Source organism: Erythrolamprus reginae, chromosome 2 (genome assembly GCF_031021105.1).
Source record: "Erythrolamprus reginae isolate rEryReg1 chromosome 2, rEryReg1.hap1, whole genome shotgun sequence".
NCBI classification, from domain to species: domain Eukaryota; kingdom Metazoa; phylum Chordata; class Lepidosauria; order Squamata; family Dipsadidae; genus Erythrolamprus; species Erythrolamprus reginae.
This window is the reverse complement of record NC_091951.1, coordinates 179357983-179380756: the sequence shown is the minus strand read 5'-3', so window position 1 is coordinate 179380756 and position 22774 is coordinate 179357983. Positions and strand designations below refer to the sequence as shown.

At 44.2% G+C, this 22774-nt stretch overlaps 2 protein-coding genes across 3 annotated transcripts in view; one reads left to right on the top strand and one right to left on the bottom strand.

Annotated features, from left to right (window-relative positions):
• RBMS2 (RNA binding motif single stranded interacting protein 2) overlaps nt 1–22774 on the top strand; it is a 547749-nt gene that overhangs the window by 377737 nt on the left and 147238 nt on the right. The window lies entirely within an intron of this gene.
• Nucleotides 1–22774, bottom strand: part of NR4A1 (nuclear receptor subfamily 4 group A member 1) — a 50571-nt gene that overhangs the window by 8787 nt on the left and 19010 nt on the right. The window contains exons 1-3 of one of the 2 annotated variants that reach the window (XM_070740548.1): nt 19697–19896; nt 9914–10746; nt 572–701 (exon numbers count right to left, since the gene is read on the bottom strand). In XM_070740548.1, coding sequence (XP_070596649.1) covers nt 572–701; nt 9914–10744 — 961 coding nt within the window. In that variant the 5' untranslated portion in view covers nt 10745–10746; nt 19697–19896. Of the gene's footprint in view, nt 1–571; nt 702–9913; nt 10747–19696; nt 19897–22774 lie in introns of those variants that run through there. The other variant, XM_070740547.1, reaches the window with a different exon arrangement.

Genomic DNA, 22774 nt, shown 5'->3' with positions numbered 1-22774 from the left:
CATACTGATAAGTCACTCTTGAAGAGTGATGTTTTCCACCATTTCAGCCCATCCCAAGAGCTACAAGGAGATTTTAAACCCTCCTTTGCAATTATAGGTGCTGGATCAGGCAAGTGAATTGAGTAACAAATGCAGGTAAAATCTTCTTCTCCTTCTCTTCCTCCTCCTTCTTTTCAGCCAGTTGTCATTCCTCCTGCAAATATTTAATTTGCTCTGGGAGCCAAATATCTAATTGCAGTCTCTTACAGCCCTCTTTAACCTGGAACCTTACAAGCATGTGGAAGCTTAACTATTAAAATGCCTCACCACTAGTGATGTGTTAACTATTAAACAGGCTAAGCACATGCTTAGGGCACCAGGCCCAAAAGGAGCACCACGAAGGTGAGAAAGAAAAAACCCCAATGAAGATTTGTAAATTATTTTTTTTTATAAAACTAGGAGGGGGGGGGGGCACCATGATTTGCCAGTGGTTAGGACACCAGTGAGCCTTAATCCGCCACCGCTCACTAGCCTGGATTTCAGAGGACCTTAGAATGAAGAAGACTAGTGAAGAGGAAGGAACATGTCTCACCTTCTTTGACCATTCCCACCGCAAGGCACTTCTGGAACCGACAAAACTGGCACCGGTTTCTCCTCCGCTTGTCCACAGGGCAATCTTTGTTGGCTAAGCAGATGTATTTGGCATTCTTCTGTACTGTGCGCTATAGGAGAGAACGTTAAGATTAAACCGTTATAAATAAAGGGCATTTCAACTGCGGTGTCAGAGAAACTAAGACGTATTAACCAGAAATATATTTCTTGCAACATTTTTACAACCTGGGTGGTTTCTCATGTCATCAGGGAGTTATCCTGTACATATGACCAAAAATCACATGTCCCATCTAAGTGCATCTTCAATGCCCAGCTAGACTTGCACATCTTCATTTACAGGTAATAATATTCTAATTTACAGAAATTGAAGCTGGAAGAATTTCAATTCATCACCTCTGCTAAGAAAGAATGCAAAATGTTTCCACTTTAAGAAAACTCCCAGCAGTTCCAGCCTGCATTGGTAATTGTGAAGGATGTTGGAAACAGTGGTTCAACATCTGGAGGGTCCAACATTACCCACTTCTTTGCATTATTGGACTGTGGTCTCTACATTCCGCAAGTCACATGCACCCAGAGTCAAGATAGCAAAGCATTTTATCTGAGGTGACATTCTTTTTGTGATGCTATATGTATGGCAGCCCTAGTGCACCTAAAATCACTGTACAGATGAATCAAAAATCCAAATAATATACCTTCCAAGTATTTTGGAAAAGCAGTGATACATCTGTAAAGTCCTCCTTCCATTCAAGAGGTAGAGAGGCAAGGAAATTCCTCAGAAGACAGCAATTTAGTCATCCATGGGCCTTAAACCTCTATAGCTTTCCCAGTTTTTAATTTTTTCTAATTTTGTTCATTCCACCTCGTTTTGGCGTTGTTTTTTAAAAAATCTACTTGGAAATATACACACATTTTTCTAAGCATTCCTGCATTCAAGTTTTTTTGGGGTTATTTATAACTCTTGGCAGTAGGACATTCAGAGAAGGATAGGAGGGTAATAGGGGGATTGTGAACATATATTGATAATACAGTAAAATGTTACTTCCTTGGTCAACAACATTTAACATGGGAATGGGCCAGAATACATCCAGAACCAATCCCAGCGGCCGATAAGGTCCCACAGAGTTGGCCTTCTCCGGGTCCCATCGACTAAACAAAGTCGTTTGGCGGGCCCCAGGGGAAGAGCCTTCTCTGTGGTGGCCCCGGCCCTCTGGAATCAACTCCCCCCAGAGATTAGAATGGCCCCCACCCTCCTTGTCTTTCACAAATTACTCAAGACCCACCTTTGTCACCAGGCATGGGGGAGTTAGGATATTCCTTCCCCTAGGCCATTACAAGTTATGTATGGTATGTTTGTGTGTATGTTTGTTTTTTTATAATAAGGGTTTTTAGTTGTTTTATTAAATTGGATTGTTACATGTTGTTTTTTATCATTGTTGTTAGCCGCCCCGAGTCTGCGGAGAGGGGCGGCATACAAATCCAATAAATAATAATAATAAATAATAACCAAAGGCCGGGCAATCAAGGTAAATCTCAGGAGTGCAGAAATGCCTAGAAAGTTAGAGAGCTTGTATTTCTTCTTTGTGTTTGAGGCTGAGTGGGGAGCTGTTCTTTCCTTGGAGAACTAACGTATTTATGTGCATAGCATTCTCTCCTCCTATTTTCCCCCAACAACCACGATCTTGTGATGTTGGTTGATGCTGAGAAAGAGGGACTGACTTCAAATTACCCAGTGAACTTGCAGGGCTGAGGGTAGGTTAAGACCCGTGTCTCCCTGGTGCCAGCCCAACTATGCCCAAGACGCCTCAGAGGCTAGGCCTGCTCCCACCGTTGCCTAGTAACGAAGAATAAAGAGACCTGTTTGGGCCTAGCGTTGGCTGGGAAACCCAGCCTAGTAACAGGCTGCAAGCAGAGATGACAAGATCAAGGTATCAGAGAAGAGTTTAACCAGTGCCGAAGTCTCCACTGACAAGAAAAGACAAAGAACTCTAAAACCTTACTAAATTAAATATGGAAGAAAATTTAAAATAGGCAGAAAGATTGCAATTATATCTGTAAGTTACAGATGAAGACAAAGAGTCAGGAAACTGTACATTGTGTAGATCAGTGTTTCCCAACCTTAGCCACTTGAAGATATTTGGACTTCAACTCCCAGAATTCTCCAGCCAGCAAATGCTGGCTGGGGAATTCTGGGAGTTGAAGTCCAGATATCTTCAAGTGGCCAAGGTTGGGAAACACTCGTGTAGATGGTGCACTTTACAGGAGAGAAAGCTTTAAAAAAAAACCTTCTATCTATGTAAACCAAGTAAACAAAACATTAGCAATAGCTATGTTGCTAGTTTGAGCAACCAACAACATAACTGCTAATGCAAGCTACTAATATTCCAAGACATTTCAATTAGCAATGGCTCTCCTTATATTTCAATGGATTGGGAGCCTAGATGAAGTCCTGTTTTTCAATAGGTCCAGTTTTGGCAACTTCCTAACAGCCACTAGATGGCAAGAGAGAGAGATAGAATCTGTCTCTCTGCACCATCTCTTGGTCGCCTGAATGTTTGCAGCCTGTGCATGGAAGAATTGTTCCTAAGGAAGCATGGAGATTAAGTTAATGTCATCGTACTGAAGAGAAAAACCCCAACATTGTAAATTTGGAACCACCACAGTGCTAATGCAACATTATATTGGAAAATATCATAAAATAAACAAGACCTCATTCTTAATTACTGGGATATATAAAATATTTAAGTATATCTGTGTTTTGTATACAAGATATGGCAGTTATCTTACATTAAACATTGTAAAGTAAGCAAGAGATAGTTTACTTTTCACGTAAGTTAATATTTGTAAGTAAAACAGATGCAACGTTGCTTGACTTCATAATATTACATCCTAGTAATACTAGTATTAAACTTAATAATGAAGTTTACTTTTGGCAGAGATTCTTATTTGTATTTTTGCCCTAGGGACCCACTAACCCTTGATCTGCTTCTAAGCAAAGCAATTTTCTCTAATGTAATGTACTTGTGCAATTTCCTTATTATACAGAGTTGTATACATTTGGTCCAAGCTGCAAAATTATAAAGGTTAGAATAAACTTTGTTTTGGGTTGATTTGGGATTTTATTGACTTGGGAATTACAAATTAGGTTCATATTCAAATGTTAAGCAAAGAAATTTATCCCTTATGTATTTATCTCTTCTAGAGAAATCAAAAAAGGCATATTCTGACTGCAAAGTCAATCACTTAGGTTAAGATTTGCATGCTGCAAAACAGATGTGCAACTGATTTGTTAAGATTCCCGAAACACAGTCATGAATTCCCCCTTTCACTCTCTTCTAACCATCTTTCCAGAATATACCCAAGTTGCAAGGAATCACCTGATTGTTACACCATCATAACCAATCAAAATCAACCTCATGTCATTTTTATTTACTTTATGAAGTAAAGCAAACAATGGGTGGTTTTCTTCATGGAGTTTGAAAGTTTCGGTTCAAATTTCAGTTTTTCTGTCTCTTATTTCAATGGGATTTAACTCTTTAGCTAAATTTTTAATTTTAGCAGCTTTCTCTCACTTCAATCCTAATCTCGGTTTTATGGGGGAACATCTACCTGCCATTTCTCCCTAGAACATTATTTATTTATTTATTTATTCATTTATTCATTCATTCATTCTTTCATTCATTCATTCATTCAATTTTTATTTTTATAATCCCTCCATTTGTCTCCCTACCTCACTTAGGAATTTGTGGGGGGAAATACATGCAGTTAAAGAAAAACTTGGAAGTTAGTATTCCCAACCCTCCATTCTACATATTTGGAAATTATTCATTCTACTATTTACATCCAGAATTGATTTCAGACCCATTCCTTCTGCCAAGATGTTGGGTGGGATAGCTACTGGTTATTTGCAGCAGGAACTTTATATCTCAGAGAGAGAGATTAACACCTTTATTTATGGTTGCAAGAAAGGAGATTTGTGGCCAATTTAGCATGATCTACACTAAAATGGCTCCCTGCAGGATACGTTGAAGTACCACTCCTAGGACTTCCAGCCAAGCAGACTAAATGCATCTGAAAGATGATCAAAGAAAAAGAAGGCCACATAACACAATAAATCTTATTTAATATTAAAACACATGTAAAACCAAGCTGAAGTACAGGTACTCCTCGTCTTGCAACCACAACTGAGCAACAAAAAGTTATGTTGTTAAGTGAATTTTGTCCCATTTTACAACCTTCCTTGCCACAGTTGTTAAGTAAATCACTGCAGTTGTTAAGTTAATAACAACCAGCTTCCGCATTGACTTTATTTGTCAGAAGGTGACAGAAACATAGAAGACTGACAGCAGAAAAAGACCTCATGGTCCATCTTGTCTGCCGTTATATTTTTCCTGTATTTTATCTTAGGATGGGTCTATGTTTATCCCAGGCATGTTTAAATTCAGTGACTGTGGATTTACCAACCACGTCTGCTGGAACTTTGTTCCAAGGATTTACTACTCTTTCAGTAAAATAATATTTTCTCATGTTGCTTTTGATCTTTCCTCCAACTAACTTCAGATTGTGTCCCTTTGTTCTTATGTTCACTTTCCTATTAAAAACACTTCCCTCCTGAACCTTATTTAACCCTTTAACATACTTAAATGTTTCGATCATGTCCCCCCTATTCCTTCTGTCCTCCAGACTATATAGATTGAGTTCATTAAGTCTTTCCTGATACGTTTTATGCTTAAGACCTTCCACCATTTTTGTAGCCCGTCTTTGGACCCGTTCAATTTTGTCAATATCTCTTTGTAGGTGAGATCTCCAGAACTGAACACAGTCTTCCAAATGTGGTTTCACCAGCGCTCTATATAGCGGGATCACAATCTCCCTCTTCCTGCTGGTTATACCTCTAGCTATGCAGCCAAGCATCCTACTTGCTTTTCCTACCACCCGATCACACTGCTCACCCATTTTGAGACTGTCAGAAATCACTACCCCTAAATCCTTCTCTTCTAAAGTTTTTGCTAACACAGAACTGCCATAAAGAGTTTTTGGTGATAATGCAGCGCCAATTTATTTGAGTTCTACTGATTTCTAGCGCAACAATCATTAATGTTCAGTGAATCACAGGGGCATTAAATGTACAGCATCAAGGCACCCTTAGAATCACTGGCTGCTTTTCAGAAAATCTTCGCTTTTATGGCTACAAACTGGCCAGACGTACTGATTTAGTCACCTAACTGAGCTCCACGGGAGATCCTGAAGTCGGCAACACAAAGAGCCCTTCCCAGAGAAAAGAGAAAGGCCTTTCTCTTACAAGTACCGCTATTCTCCACAAAGGCAGGGAACGCCCTCCATTTCCTATCGCTGCCAAACCACAATGCAAGGGAGAATTCAAGAGACGGAAATGTGTGCTGTCGAGGGGCCTCCTCGCCCAGAAGCGCCTGCCCAGGAGAGAACATTAGCGGTGGCTCAAAGTCACCCAAGGCGAGGAATGCACATCGCATTGGAGCACTGGTGTATATTCAGGAGGGACATCCCGAGGGAGTGAGGAGGGAGAGAGCCTTCGTCAGGCTGAGATCAGACAGGAGAACTACGCTGCGGGGCTTCAAGTATGAAATGGAGTGGGAGTGAAAATCGCATTTCAAGCTTTTCCTTACATGTTGTTGTTAAAAAGAAGTGGTTGGGGGGGGGGAAGAGAAAAATAAAGACTTGGCCTGTATGGATCTGATCACAGTTAGACTTTTTTCTTTTTGTATTAGTTAGACTTCTATGACTAGCGGAGCAACTGTAGCTCCTTTAAATGTTAAATGTTGTTTGTGTTGTTTATCTAAAGAAAAATCAATAAAAAAATTTGTAAAAAAAAAAAAAAGACTTGGCCTTAGTTATCTTGCAGCCTTCTGGAGGTTGCCGACTTCCAGTTTGAGTGTCCTGCCGGCTGCAGCTGCTGAAGTTTATAGTTCAGCAACAACTGGAAAACTGTAAACTTAGCTTGTTTACTGGCTACCTTATAACGTCCCGAAAGTAAGCTCGATAGTTTTTGCATTAGGCGAAAGAGATTTGATAGAACCTCTGGTCATGACTATCACTCGTTCCATAACTTTGGTCGCAACCCAATTTGATCATGACCCAGACATAATTTTGGAAATTTGTAAAAAACAATGGCATGGAAGGGAAAATTAGCCGTGGGGGGAAAAATGTGAATTCTTTGCGTCGGAACCGGATTTGGTCGTGGCCAGAATCGTTGGTGACCATAGGTTCTACTGTATCATAATGCAGATATCTGCAGGTGTGGAGAACCCTAAAGTTTGCAGAAAGTCTAAGATTTATAATGGGGGGAAGAGAGTCACAAAAAGCACTGTGAGCGCTGACTGAATGCCTGCTAAGAGAACACCCAAAAAAGGCTTTTTGAGATGGCCTTCCTGAACTTGCTGTCTCCAGATGTGTTGGATGTCCCACTTGTTAGATGCTCTGAGTCCATTTTGAAATGAGCAGTATATAAAAATAAATAAATAAATAAGTAAATAAATAAAAACATTTTTAAAAAATGTGCAGTCCCCAGGGTTTCCTAGTCAACTCGGTATTGAAGTCTTTCCTGGTCTAAGTGCCCACTCGCTAAACAATGGTTTATATTCTCTGAATATACTAGGCCAGTGTTTCCCAACCTTTTTTGAACCGCGGCACATTATTCATATTTTCAAAATCCTGGGGAACACTGAAAGGGGGGGGCGGGCTAAAGAAAAGTTTGGACAAAAAACCCCTCTCTCTTCCTCCCTTTCGCTCTATTTCTCCTTCTTTCTCTCTTTTCCTTCCTTCCCTTCTTTCTCTCTCTCCATCCCTCTTTCTTTCTTCCTCTCTTTTTTGCTCTCTTTCTCTCTCCCTCCTTCCCTTCCTCTATGTCTTTCTCTCTCCCTTGCTCTCTCTCTCTGTCTCTCTTGCTATCTCTTTCTTGCTTTTTTCTCTCTCTCTTGCTCTCTCTCTCTCTTTCACTGTCTTGCTATATGTCTCTTTCTTTCTCTTTGCCTCTCTTGCTATCTCTCTTTCTTTCTCTCTCTTTCTCTCTCTCTGTCTCTCTTGCTATGTCTCTCTTTCTTTCTCTTTCTCTCTCTCTCTGTGCCTCTCTTGCTAAGTCTCTCTTTTTCTCTTGCTATGTCTCTTTCTTTTTCTCTCTCTCTCTGCCTCTCTTGCTATGTCTCTCTTTCTCTCTCTCTTTCTCTCTCTCTCTTTATCTGCCTCTCTTTCTTGCTCTGTCTCTCTTTCTCTACCTCTCTTGCTATGTCTCTCTTTCTCTCTCTCTTTCTCTCTCTCTCTTTCTCTGCCTCTCTTTCTTGCTCTGTCTCTTTCTCTACCTCTCTTGCTATGTCTCTCTTTCTCTCTCTCTCTGCCTCTCTTATATGTCTCTCTTTCTTTCTCTCTCTCTCTCAGCTGACTGCAAGCGGGAGCCCTGACGGCGGCAGCTGGACGTGCTGCTGGACACCGTATATGCCAGGCCCGCAGCGCCAGCATGTACGACGTCCAGCAGCACGTCCAACCGCCACCGTCAGGGCTCCCGCTTGCAGTCAGCTGAGAGAGAGAGAGAGAGCTCCCTCTCGCCGCCGCCATCTCCCTGCGACTGCCTGCGGCCGCTGCGGCCACCCCCCCTCACTCCCATCGCCAGTGCCCTCCCGCCGGGCCACAAAGGACACTTGCCGTCGACGCCAGAGAAGCTCCAGCTGGGCGGGGCACTGCCGGTACTTCCGTCCTGGGGCTCCCGCTCGCAGCTGTCAACCGGCTCCTGCTCGATGCCGCGGTTTTCGGCGCTCTCCTGCTGGGCCCCAAAGAAGGAAGGCGGGAAAAAGGCGCGAAGAATGGAGCTCTCCTTCTTCCTGCCTTCCTTCTTTGGGACCCAGCAGGAGAGCGCCGAAAACCGTGGCATCGAGCAGGAGCCGGGGGACAGCTGCGAGCGGGAGCCCCAGGACGGAAGTACCGGCAGCGCCCCGCCCAGCTGGAGCTTGGCGGCACACCTGGCCATGTCTCGCGGCACACTAGTGTGCCGTGGCACACCGGTTGGGAAACGCTGTACTAGGCTACTTTTAGATATGCCTATTTAACAGTGTTCTCTCTATTCCATACTGGTTACAGATCTGTCTCTCTTTCTGCTTTTTGTGGCCTTCCAACATCTCTACGTTCAGAAGAGCAGGGACCAACTTTGGGATGCCCGATCACCCAACAGATCGACCTCCTCCCGCCTGGTTCCCTACTGGTATGTCCAACTACGATTCCTACAATTCATAACCAGTTTGTCATTTACTTTCTGTTTCCCCCCCCCCCCAGAGCTTAGAATGGACATTTCAATTCTTCTACATGTATCTGCAACGGTCCCCCATTTTCCATCCCTTCCCTGAAGACTCTACCGCTTTTCCTGGTGATTTTTGCAGAGCGGTCTTTCCCCAATATGGTGTCTGACAAACCCATTGGTCTACAGCTCCTTTTAATTTTGCTCTTATCCTCCCCCCTCCCCGCTCCTCGTCCCCATTTTTTACAGCAATCTACAATGCCTATTGGGAAGGAATTCTGTGCACCAAGGAGCTACTGATTCTTGGCTGCTTTTGAGTCTCAACAGTTTCCAGATGAAATAAGGGCAGCCTCTGAGAGACACAGAAGGATTGATATGGACTCAGGGCTTGCCAGAGCTCTTCTGCAGCCTCCCACTGAAAGAATTCCCCCCCCTCCCCACCACCTACCCTTATGAGGGGAAGAGAGTGCTTACAATGACCTCCTTTATTTAGAAAGCAGTCAGAGAAAGGTCTGATGAGTCATCCCTGTGGCAGTCAACACATAGCAAAGGCTTTTCCTTTCCCTCCCTGGAAAAAAAGGTCTTCGAATCCCGGCATTCTTTGCTGGAGCTTAAGGACATGCAGAATGCTGGGATTGTCTTCAGCCAGTCCATACCAACCCAAATTGGTTGAGAATACAGCTCCTCAGCTATCGTAGGAAGAAGCCATGCTGGTTAGAAAATTCGGTGAGTTGCTGTTTCATTGACTGGAAGACCACTGGCTGGAGAAAACTACATTGCTCAAAAAAAATAAAGGGAACACTTAAACAACACAATGTAACTCCAAGTAAATCAAACTTCTGTGAAATCAAACTGTCCACTTAGGAAGCAACACGGATTGACAATCAATTCCACATGCTGCTGTGCACATTCAACTTTGTACAGAACGAAGTGTTCAGTGAGAATATTTCATTCTTTCAGATCTTTGAGTGTTCCCTTTATTTTTTTGAGCAGTATATTTTAAACAGAACTCGACATTTCGGAATCAAATCTCGGCTCTACTTTGAAATAACGCATTCCTCTTACCTTGAAAAAGCCCTTGCAGCCCTCACAGGTCCGGACACCGTAGTGTTGGCATGAAGCGTTGTCCCCACACACAGCACAACGCCCTTCATTGGATCCAGGGCTGCGTGTCTTTGTTGGAGAGAGGGAATTGTCCATCAGGCCGGAGCCATCTAGGCCCGGTGAGGCCTGGCTGAGTGGCAAAGGAGAAAAATGGACCGAAGAGGAGGTCTGAGGGAGTGGAAAGACCTCTCCATCCACCAAGTGCTGGTGGGCCGTCGCTTGCATCTTCAGGGGACTCTGCAGTGGGATTCCGGGGCTGTGAGCCGAAAGGCCGAAGGAAAAATAAGATGGTTGAGCAGAACTACTTTTGGGAGGCTCTGCTGCTGCCGCTGCCACCCAAGGCCTCATGCCCTCATAACTATGAGTGGGGGAATAGCTTCCAAAGGAGTTCTCCCAAGTTGGGCCTTGGGAAGTCTGGAAACTCGGCGTGGAAGGAGAAGGGACTGAGCACGGGCTGCCGTAATAGTCTGAGCCACTCGAGGACATGGTCTCATCCAACTGGCTGCTGAAAGGGCCAGGATAACAACCGTAGACTTGGAAATCTTCCAGCTTGAAGGACGCGGTGTTGGGGTTCGCGGCTGGAATCTGGTAGAGGAAAGCGTCAAATTCGCCTGTGTAATTGTCCATGAAGGTGCTGAAGCTGGGCAGAGTAGTAGTGGCAGCAGAGATCTCGGTATTCACCAGGTCCATGGTGGGTTTGCCAAACTCAGGGGTCAAGAGGTCTGCCGGATAGCGCTCGCAGGGCCCTCCGTTCTGAAGCGAGGTCCCATATTGCGTTTGGATACAGGGCATCTCTGAGGGAAGACAAGGGTAGGGAGGAGCAGAAAAATCTACTGTTAGATATCGGAGAGCCATAACCCGTGCTCTAATTTAGAATCTCTCATGAATTGGTTTGGCAAAAAAGTGATCTTACAGGTGCCGTAGACAGGGAGGCTCTTGTACGTTTCCCCTGATCTACTACCAGATGTGCTAAAATGATATTCTAGGAGGTCTTGGTTGGCTGGTCTCCATTAGGTACTTTACAAATATGGTGGGCTTTTATTAACATCAGGACAATTGTTGCTTTAGATTTAATACAAACCAACTCCTTGGCCTTGAACCTCACTCTTGATTGTAATTCTAACCTTTTTTTTACCATAGCAGGGAAGCACAAATGGAGAAGGAAAAGTTTGGCGTTCTTGTTAAAAGGGAGACTAATATTTCTGATGCACTATTTCTTCATGAGGCTATTAGAGGAGGATACAAAATATTCTTCTTCCTTTCTATCCCTGATATCCCTCTCTGCTGAAAAGAAAGCAGCTACTAAATAAACACGATGTTGAAAGTTGGAGTAAATAGCATTTCTTTACTCTTGTGGTGGTAGTTTTCTTCTCCTCACATAGTTAACCTAAGTTAACCTAATTCTAAGTTTATTTTTACATCTTTTGCTTTGCTTTTCTTCCTTTGATGAAATTGGGGCACTGTTCAATTTTTAAAATTTTCTGGACATGCGCAGCAACAGTCGTACACATAAGATACTACTTCCTAGGCCTGAGGCCTCCAGCCTTGGCAACTTTAAGACTTGTAGACTTCAAAGCTGGCTGAGGAATTCTGGGAATTGAAGTCTACAAGACTTAAAGTTGCCAAGATTGGAAACTCCTAGGCCATACGAGGTATGCCATGAAGAACCTCACTACATACCCTGCAGAAAAGATTCCCATTTTTGGTCTGAAATTAAAAATATTTCTGCCAACATAAGAGACAAGGGCAAAGGCAAAACCACTTATTTATTTATTTATTGGATTTGTATGCCACCCCTCTCGGTAGACTCGGGGCGACTAACAACAATGATAAAAACAGCATGCAACAATCCAATAATAAAACAACTAAAAACCCTTATTATAAAACCAAACATACCATGCATAACTTGTAATGGCCCAGGGGGAAGGAATATCTCAACTCCTCCATGCCTGGCGGTATAAGTGAGTCTTGAGTAGTTTACGAAAGACAGGGAGGGTGGGGGCAGTTCTAATCTCCGGGGGGAGTTGGTTCCAGAGGGCCGGGGCCGCCGCAGAGAAGGCTCTTCCCCTGGGGCCCGCCAAACGACATTGTTTAGTCGACGGGACCCGGAGAAGGCCAACTGTGTGAGACCTTATCGGTCGCTGGGATTTGTGCGGTAGCAGGCGGTTCCGGAGGTAATCTGGTCCAATGCCATGTAGGGCTTTAAATGACCAACACTTATTTGTGCATCCAGAAAAGCGGTTCTGCTAAAACAATAATGAGGCATTATGTTGCAGAACCCAGCTGCAGATTTGCAAATTCGCTCAATAATACCTATCCCATCTCCTTGATTAATGTCATTACAGCGAATAGTAAGGGCCAGACATTGCACACGATCAGGCGTTTTGATGAGGAAAGAAAGTAAAATGGACATAAATAATACAGCGAACACAGAAGGGACAGGAACCCCTGAATTTTATACTGGGTTTTCTCTCAATGTGGGAGATAAGAACTAAAGCATTGAGCCACTACAGGTAGTCCTTGACTTACAACAGTTCATTTAATGACCGTTCAAAGTCAAAACGGCACTGAAAAACAGGGACATATAACTATGTTTTCACTCTTACGACCGTTGCAGCATCCCCATGGATGTGCGACCAAAATTCAGATGCTTGGGATCTGATTCCGTGACAGCTGCTGTGGCGAAGGTCACGTGATCCACACTTTTGCAAAGTCAACAGGAAGCCAGATTCGCTTAACAACCCTGACACCAAGTTATCAACTGCAGTATTTCACTTAACAATGGTGGCAAGCAAGGTCATAAACTCACTTAACGAATGTCTCAACAACAGAAACTTTGGGTTCAATTGTGGTCGTAAGTCGAAGACTACCTGAAAGAAATAGGCAAACATTCTATCAATGTGTGAGGTGGAAATCTCCCCCAGCATATTTCAAGAATCTCCATATGAAAGTTAAAGGACTGCGGTAACCATCTGTTTACCTAAACAACTTCAAACTTTAAATGACAAGGCTGCCAAGATATGAGCACCTGATCAAAGCCCTTAATTGTTCTCATTTTCTTGCAGTGCCTGTAGCTTGTTAAAGATTGATTTTGAAACGTCTCCTGCCGCGGTTTATTCCATCTTAATTTTGCAAACGTGGAACCATCAATATCCCAAAGTTCTTGAAACAACTTGACATATAAAAACAAGGTGGAATTTAGTTTGGACTCAGTTACAGATCAGGCCTTTCCCTAATGGTTTTGAATTTCAGGTTGGTGAGCCAAGGAGCAAAGAAAACGTACCCTGCCCCCAAATTAAGTTTCTCTCTTACCTTCCCAATCTCAATCTCCTGCACAAAATGCACAATCCTAGCAACAACAATTCTGTTTTCACCTGCATAACAATCAGTGCAGTTATCAACAACCACAAAAAAGGGGAAATGCTATATGTTGCTTCTTTCCAGCACTAGAGAGGAAAACTACAGCAAAAGAGAGAGAGAGAGGGGGGTTTTGATCATGTTGTTATCCTACTTGATCATACCACTTCTATGTTATTATTGTCCTTTCTTTGAAGTAGATCCATCTAAATGTCTGCAGCTTCCGACAAGGAGCATGGAAACTGAAACTGCTGGGAAGACAGAATCCCAGAGCTTTATGGTGTCTTTGAGAATGGCACTTTCTAAAAAAGGAATTATAACTGGAAGCATTAGCCGAGATGGAAGTCAAGTCTGTACCAACAATTCTTGTGGAAGAATAAAAATTGATCAGCTTCTATTATCAAAAGCTGCTGCTTTAACAGAGGCAGGTTGAGACATAGAGAATTCCAAGAGATTTTTAACACTGCACCTTTGAAATAAGGCTATCACCTGTTTCTTGGAGGGACAGGAGCTCCTTTATAGTAGCTCGGCATGCAAATCTTTACTCGGAAATAACCCTCCCTCTGCTAATAAAAATTGATCAGAAATAACAGAAGAACTGTCATGATTGCTGCTTTAAAAACTAAATAAATAAAAGACTAGACTTTTAAAAAGCTTGCACTGGGCTTTGTGCTAAAAGGCCCACTGTTGATCCTTCCTATTTGCTAAATATCTCCTCTATTAAGGTTTCCCCCAGTTAATTTGTCCCCGAATTTTAGCAAGAGTTCAACATGTGAATCAGGGGTGGGTTCTGGACTCTCTCGCTGCCGGTTCGCTCAGGGACGTGCAGGTGTGGCGCATGCACAGGAGCAAAAAGCAAAGTAGCGCCACCTATAGCACCAACGGGAGAACCAGCTTGGGGGCGTGGCAGGCCTGGATTGCTGCCGGTTCCAGCGACCCAGGCCGCCAAGTTACTACCGGTTCTATAGAATCAGGAGGAACCCACCTCTGATGTGAATCAATATCCTACCCTAAGCTCCCAAAGAGAGCGTGGCGGACGGACTGCGATTCCCAAAGGTGATTTTTAATCCCTTGCTATTTCCATCTGAGACAAGATTTGCATTTACATCCCACACTGGTCGATTCTGCTCAAGTTCTCTCCTTAAAGGAAAGGATCTTGTCCCACGCGTCTTTTTGAACCTCATAGCCCCTTCTGCACACCCGACTGACGCTATCCGATCTTGTTATTCTGCATTCTCAAAATAGAACTTGGATATCCTATTGTTAAGGCCTGTTATGATCTGTTCCAATGTAGCAACAGGTGATACCCAGGGCTCCTGGTAACCCAGGATTTATTAGCGTGCTCTCCCCAGAGGAAGCTCTGACGTCTGCAAATGTGTGCGGGAGAGCAGCATCTCCCTAGGTAATGCCGGGCTAAGTCTAGGGAGCTCCATTACAGGCGCTGGAATCCTAAACTTAGGTATTGCTGCTAGCACCACTGAACACAAGGGGCAGATCGGACAGCAGATATTTAGCAAATAGGAAGGCTCAACAGTGGGCCTTTTAGCACAAAGCTCGGCGCATGTTATTAGTCCTTAGTGTGCAAGCTTTTTAAAAGTCTAGCTTTTTATTTTTTATTTTTTTAAAAAAGCAGCAATCGCAAAGTCTTTTATTCTAGTCTGGACATTTAGTTCTTTGTGATATTGTTCTAATTTGAAACTTTCTCTCCCCCATTGCCTTTTTAAAAGCCTCCACGCTAAATCTAACTATGCAACAATGACACAATGATATTTAGTCTACCAGCTCCGTGGAGAGGGGGGAAAAAAGGACAGCAGCACCTTGTAAATCAGAATTAAAAGAACAGGGCTTGACTGATAATACAGTACTTACTTTACCCCCAGGCCTGGAAGCACAAATATCAAAATAAAAGTAAGAGTAGAGACAAAAGGCCTGAAACGCAGCCTTGGCCTACCGGTGGAGTGGGAAGTCAATAGTGGAAATACATTATGCTCTGAAAAGTACACAACGAAATTGAGCTAATTGAGGTGGAATCTGAGAAAGTTCATCCTTTGTTTGATTTTTGTTTTGCCAAGAGTCATTTCCCCACACTTTGCTATTGTCCTAAAAATGCGCATCACCGCCGTCTATTAAATCCGAATGCCATCCAACTCTCCACAGCACTCTGCAGCTCACAACAACCCAACAAAGCAATTAAAATAAGAAGTCTTGCTCTGAGAATATGGCATTATTAAAAAGAAAACATTCTTTCGACAATGGAATAGTGGTTTAAACCCAGCCACCTAAGACCCGCTGGACGTGTAAACATTTGCAGGAAAGGAAACTCCACTGAACCCTGATGAACCCTGCTGGATTTCTGTACTGATTTGACATTTGAAGCAAAAAAAAGAAGGGCAGGTAACACACCTCTGGTGAACAGTCCTATAATAGAAGGCTGAATCCACCCAACTATTACCTGGGTAGATAATAGCTAGTCTACTAGGTATTTCTAACCTCTTCTTGAAAACAGGTGAATGACCTATTCTCTTCCGGGACTGGTAGTTTTTCCCCACTGTGCCCATAAAGTCTTTTAAAATGGGATTCACTAGAAAATGCATTTCAAGATGCTTCACTTTCTCCCTTTCTCAGTGCCTGCCAAGCTCCTGAAAAACACCTCCACTCATGCATGTAAGGGCTGGTGCTCCAACCCTTTTCCACCAAGAGTCTCACCAGGGAATGATGAGAGCGCAACTGGAATTAACCTCCTTTGTAGCAAAGAACATTGTGGGAAACACAAGGGTCTCCTTCCTGCAGGCACTGTTGCCATCGCTTTCTCCCCTGTGTATTTCTCTCGCAGTCCTCTACTATCTTCCAATGGAAACGGCACGGCCGTTGCTATAACGACACACTCACCTCTTTACCGCGCGAGCCGCCCCCTTTGGGATCCTTGTTGTTTTAGCGCACAAATGGCTCCTGTAATCACTGTAAAACAGATGCAGCAACAGATGTGCTACTATCCCCTGTCTGATAGGCAGAGCGGCATTGTTTGCAGAACTTTGGATGCCCTGCACATCACCACCATCATTTGACAGCTTCCGTTTTACCTTCAAAGGCTGAGGCAAAAAAACAAAGGCACTCAAGGTAGTCAAGACTGGAGGTTTAGCTGGATCCCCACTGCAAATCAGCAGGATGGAAGGCTTTGCAGCCAGTGACCAAGCACTGCCCCAGAGAGTTGCCCTGGAAAGCTCAATATATCAATTCCCCCCAACACTGAAGAGCCAACAGCTAAGTTCTCTAGAACAATGGCAGCTATAAACCAATCAGGGGAGAGATGATTGCTTTTGGAATGGGAAATCTATGCCTTCCAAGAGATGGCTGAACTACAATTCCCATCAGCCCAAGACAGCCTGGCCAATAGCAAGGGATCCTGACAGACAGCTGAATGGGAAGGTTAGCAAGTCATCCATTGCCGCTTTAGGGGAACAGCAAACCCGTCATTATAGTGTTCCATGCACAGCCCTACAATTTCCTCCCAATTTGCTGGGCTGCCTTTTGATTTTAGAGACTGCTCAAGAGCACCCTCTGCTGTAGAGCTGTGGAACAGCGGGGACGGATCAACTTCCCAGCAACTGGATTCAGTGCTAATGCAAAACCACAGAAAAGATTCCGAACTCGGTAAGCAAAAAAAAAAAAACTGGCACCATTCAGCACAAATGACCACGCTGTTTCCAAGAAGAAATACCCAACAGCTTAAGGAAACTTGCAACAGGAACAGACTGTTATTGTCAGCTCGACAATGGGTGGAATTATCTAAAAGAAGCTTTTCTTCTTGAAAGCTGTTTCTTCCAGGCTCAAATGTTCCAAGACTGAATCCACTGCTTGTGCTGAGCTGCAGTTTGAACAAGGGCAAATGGATTCTGGTATTAGATGTCCAACTCTTCCCTGGTCAACGCAGGCTCCCCCCCCCCATTGCACATCAAGATACTCAACCAATGCAGCACTCCGTAAGTGTATAAATGGCAGCAGTGAGAAAAACTGCACCTGTCAATATGTCTGATCTGCCGAAAAGATAATCAACACTACTCCAAGCTATCAATGGAAGAGGTAAGCGTGGGCTTCATTCCAAGAGCATCAACCCCGGTGCTGTTTTTGTGTAAACACAAGCTTTTTAAAAGCTGAAATAACCCAGCTGGCATTTTCCCACTTTCTGTGATCAAACCATGGAAAAATAAAATAATTAGCTATTTCCCCGCTTTCTGCCATGACACACTAGCAATCTTCCTTGGTAGAAGGTGTCTCGATAATGACATAATAAAGGCAATTAGTTCTCTCTTTACCTAAGTTTCTGTCCTAGGCAGATTTGCCAGAGAACAAACCCTTTAAAACAGAGCTGCCCTTAAGGTTTAGATAAATATGCACAGGATTTTGGTATGTAGAATCAATCAAGCTGTTGGGAATGCTGTGATTAACCCAGACTGCTCTGTGTAGTTGCTGAGATTATTCTAGGATCCAATTCATTTATGCTTCAAAGGTTCTCAGTCTAGGTTTTCAAACCCCCCCCCCCCCTTATACCTGAACTTAGTGATTCTGGGGTGACCAAGACCACTAAAGGAGGCACTCACTGGACAAAGACAAGACTGTGGCAAGTGGACTTCTTCAGCCTTTGAAGTCCGGTGCACAGACTTAGAGACAGGGGGAGCCCGCCGTAGCTGCCAGGTGCTCAAACTTGATGTAGCACCTGTCGCTCTGAACACGCCAGGAACTGTAAGCCCTCCACCCCTCCTTGTAAAGCCACATGAAAGCACCAGGCTAGGAGCTTTGCTGATTTATGTCCTTTGACACCTGTGATGGTACCAAGCTGCTCAGCAAATCGACTGACAAACATGCATTTGCACACTCACAAACACACACACACACAAAAAGAGCATCCCTTTGGAAAGGGAAAGGGGAGAGAGAGAGAGAACATGAGAAAACATTTTTTTTCAAAGGTGTCCACTTTTTGAAAATATGGAGGGGGATTTCTGCACCTAGGAAAGAAAAACGTAAAGGTGCATATGTACACACGATGCTCACTACCCTCGGATTAACAACAACAACAACAGAAAAGCATAGGAGGACTAGCTGCAAGCAGAATGAGAATACGAACCTGGCACAAGCAGCTTTTCCCATAGTGAAGTTCCAAACAGAAAAGACATTTAAAGTTATTTTCTCAATTTGATATGGGCAGAAGCGATACATTCTGCCTGATGAAGCAGTAGTAAAATATCTTCAGATATCTAAGAAGTTAAAGAGTCTCACCTGTTTGTCTCCAAAACATGGCACAATCACCAGGCTTTAGGACGTGGGCCTTGCACCTGGACGCAAGTCCTAGCTGTACATTATTACTTTCCTGATCAAGCATCAAATCACTTCACTTCTTCATATCACAATTTTTCATCTAAAAGGGACAACTTCACTTTTGGCTAAGTGAGGTGTCCATCCTACACTGACATCACAATCAAGGTCACAGGGCATAAGAATGGCAAAATGCATCCAGTCACTGGTACACTATAGTTATAGTCGCTGGTACACTATCTCTATAGCCAGGGCTCCCACAAGCTCAGGTTACAGCAATTCTGCCCTTTAAAATGCAAATGCAGACTGCTTTTGGAAACAAGTGCACCATTCTAGTTGCCCCCAGCCAAGCCCCCAGCCATATCCCCTTGCAATTGAAGCTTCAAAATACAAATACCTCTTTTGGAGGGGTGGGGGGGAAGCCTGCCCTTGCAGGATTAGGGCAGCGGGTTCCTGGTTTTTGCATCCAGTATACCTTAACTTTCAAGTTGCCAGCGTACTTTCAAGTTGCCAGCGTACTTTCAAGTTGCCCCATACTACATATAGGAAGAGCCAAGCAGATGACATATGGCAGTTTCTAAGATCTGCAAATCAGGGGGGGGGGGGTTGGGGGGGGTTATCACTTTGCAGTTCCCGGAGTTAAAAGTGCGAGCGAGCAACAGAAGCCACGGCGCCGTTCTTTAAAAACTCACCCTCCGCGGACTAAACTCCACTCTGCTCTTGCAAACGGACTTTGCGCATCCCTTACTTCTTCGCTCGGCACGCGTTGGGCTGCCGTTATAGGTCAGAACGGCCCTATTCGCCGTTTTTAACATTCCCCCCCCCCATTTGGCAGCCCACCAGAGGATGCAACGCAACCCTCGCCTAATTTCCCCCCTCGCCCGTGCAGCGCGCGCGCCCTCTCCAAACTTTTACACGCGCAAACTTCTCTCCTCGCTCGCACGCCTCTCATAAGCATCCAATAAAAACCAATAAACCCCTTCCCGAAAGTCCCGAAGGGAGGGGAAAAATTAGGAGGGAGGGGAAAAAGCAGACGGGAAAAGGGAAGAAGAAGAAGGGGGGGAAATCCACACGTACCCAACGGAGGTGCAAAAATCGAGCCGCGGTCCCTTCCACTTTTTCTTTTTTACATAGGCGAGAGGAAGCGTTGCGCGCCAACCCCGGAGCGCTTCGGGGTGGAAGCAGCGCCGGTGCTCCAAAGCCCGAGATGCGCGGCAGGGAGCGAGCGAGCGAGAGCGCTGCCTGCAGTCTAGACGCCGCCTAAGCCACTGGGGCTCAGCAGCGGCGGCCAGAGATTCTCTTAAGCTCTCGGTGATGCAGAGGCGAAGCGCTCGGGGAGGCGAGGAGGGCGGGGGATCCTCGTGACGCACGGGGCCCCCGGCTCCTCGCCTTCGCCATACAAGGCCAAGAGGGGCGGGAGGTTCCGGCGCCCTCGGAGCGAGGGAGGCGGGATCGGAATGTCTGCGCGGGTGACGCACACGGGGTTCCATTGACGCACGCCTCGGGATTGTTTGATCTAAAAATAGAAGGAGCTCGTCCCGTTCCCCCCCCTTCCTCCTCCTCCCAGCTAAAAATAGAGCCTTTTCCTAAGCAAGGATCGCAAAGAAGAGAGAGAGAGAGAGAAAAGGGGGTGGTGGTGTTTAAAAGGAGAGCAGGAAAGAAAAGAGTGTCGTAGGAAGAACCAAAAAAAAAAAAAAAAGGGAGGGGAAGCTGAAAGGCGCAAGGGACGGAAATGGGAAGCGAGCGATCTGCGCGGCGGAGGAGGGCGCGGGAAAGACGCGCGGGGTCTGCAGCGCAGCCCGTGTTTCTCTCAACTTTCGCGCAATGCACGCACAGACACCCCAGCCGTGCCTCGCTTGTTTTCCATCGAGGGCGGTTCCGATCCGCGACTCTCAGGAATCTCAAGGGAGACTTTCCCGCAGCTCGGCTCGCTTTCTGCGCTTCCTGAGCCTCGTCCCCAAGGGGCTGCTTCCCTCCCCCCTTTTTCCAGGAGGCTAATGGCTCTTCTTCCGGGAGCTGAAGAAGCTTTTTGGATGAGAAGCGAAACGTCTTCAAAAGAGAAAAGAAGAAGAGAGTCCAGTTGCCTCCTGAAAAGTTATTTTCAGGAGGAAACTTACTTATATGCAACTCCTGAGTTAGGCGGCATGTAAGATAGATAGATAGATAGATAGATAGATAGATAGATAGATAGATAGATAGATAGAGAGAGAGAGAGAGAGAGAGAGAGAGAGAGAGAGAGAGAGAGAGAGAGAGAGAGAGAGAGAGAGAGAGATGATAGATAGATAGATAGATAGATAGATAGATAGATGATAGATAGATGGACCATAAGATAAGATAAGATAGATAAAGCAAGCAAGCACCCATGCACCTTTCAGGCAACTATGATCCAGATGACTGAGAACCTCTATAGCAGGAGTCACCAAACTTTAAGACTCGTGGACTTGAATTCTGGGAGTTGAACTCCACATGTCTTAAAGATGCCAAGTTTGAACACCTCTGCTCTATAGATTTATTGATCCTTGCCTTTCCATTTCCCCCATCCACTTCTTTAAAAGTAAGCCTCTTCACTCCTAGGTTACTTGCAAAGATTTTTATTTATTTTTTTATTATTTATTTATTTATTTTGTCAAGTATGTATTGATAATACACAAAGATATAGCAATGTTTATAAACATGATACTAGTAAGAGAGAAACAATAGGACAGGGGACGGAAGGCACCCTGGTGCACTTATGCACGCCCCTTATTATGTGGGGATTTTGAGCAACCGGTGCTCCAATGCTAAAGAAGAAAGCTAAAAGTCGAAAAGGGAGAAAGTGCTGAGCACAACCACCTCAAGTGATGTTGCAAAACTCTTGAGCTCCAGAGGGATATTCCACATTCCCTCCCTTGACTGAACTGGGGTAGCTTTAATATCCCGGCCATTGTCTCCACTTCATTCCCAGAATGGGATCTAAACATTTCATCGAGCGCTTTCAGAATGATGGATGGAGAAAGGGATACCTTCTAGTTTGTCATCCTCCAAAAATGTAAGCAGTACCGTAAAATGCATCCGCTGCTAAGGGGACAGAAGATACTTTTAGTTTTGTTGCTAGAAAATACAGCATGCCTCTATAAACCAACCGAGCAAAAGATAGTTGTGGAAAGGAAGCCAATTTGTGTTTTCCTGGGGATCCTCTCCTGAACTTTAAGCAAAAAGTCATAGAAACATAGAAGTCTGACGGCAGAAAAAGACCTCATGGTCCATCTAGTCTGCCCTTAGAGTATTTTCTGTATTTTATCTTAGGATGGATATATGTTTATCCCAGGCATGTTTAAATTCAGTTACTGTGGATTTATCTACCACGTCTGCTGGAAGTTTGTTCCAAGGATCTACTACTCTTTCAGTAAAATAATATTTTCTCACGTTGCTTTTGATCTTTCCCCCAACTAACTTCAGACTGTGCCCCCTTGTTCTTGTGTTCACTTTCCTATTAAAAACACTTCCCTCCTGGACCTTATTTAACCCTTTAACATATTTAAATGTTTCGATCATGTCCCCCCTTTCCCTTCTGTCCTCCAGACTATACAGATTGAGTTCATGAAGTCTTTCCTGATACGTTTTATGCTTAAGACCTTCCACCATGGGAAAGGAAAGTTCTGTAAATATTGTTAGGGGTGGAGGAACATACTGCAAATAAGGCTGAGAGACCACACAATGTCAACCAGCCTTTTCTAAAACCACCTTACAGTACCAGAACCTTCCTGTGTTTTTCTTTTGTACCCCCCACCCCGCACTGCTGCCAGAGATCTGTCAAAGAAGAAACAAAATAAAACAATTGCAAAACGTCTTTGGGTGATAGAACAAGGAGCTCTCTGTCTCAAAAGCACCTTGTGTAGTAAGAAAAACAGACTGAAGTGGAAGTGAGAGAATACAGGCAGGAGGTTGTTAATGTAAGTACTCTGACATCTTGACACTGTGTAATAATGTCTGAACAGGACTACAGTACCAGAAAAATCTACTGATGATTCTTTTGATGTTGCTGTCACTGAAAACCGGGTAACAACTTGAAAGGAGAGGATATATAAGCTTGGAAAATTGGTTTGCAATTTCATCATTTTACTTAGGTTATTCCTTTTTATTCCATAGCAATAAGCACACAATATAGATCTTTTT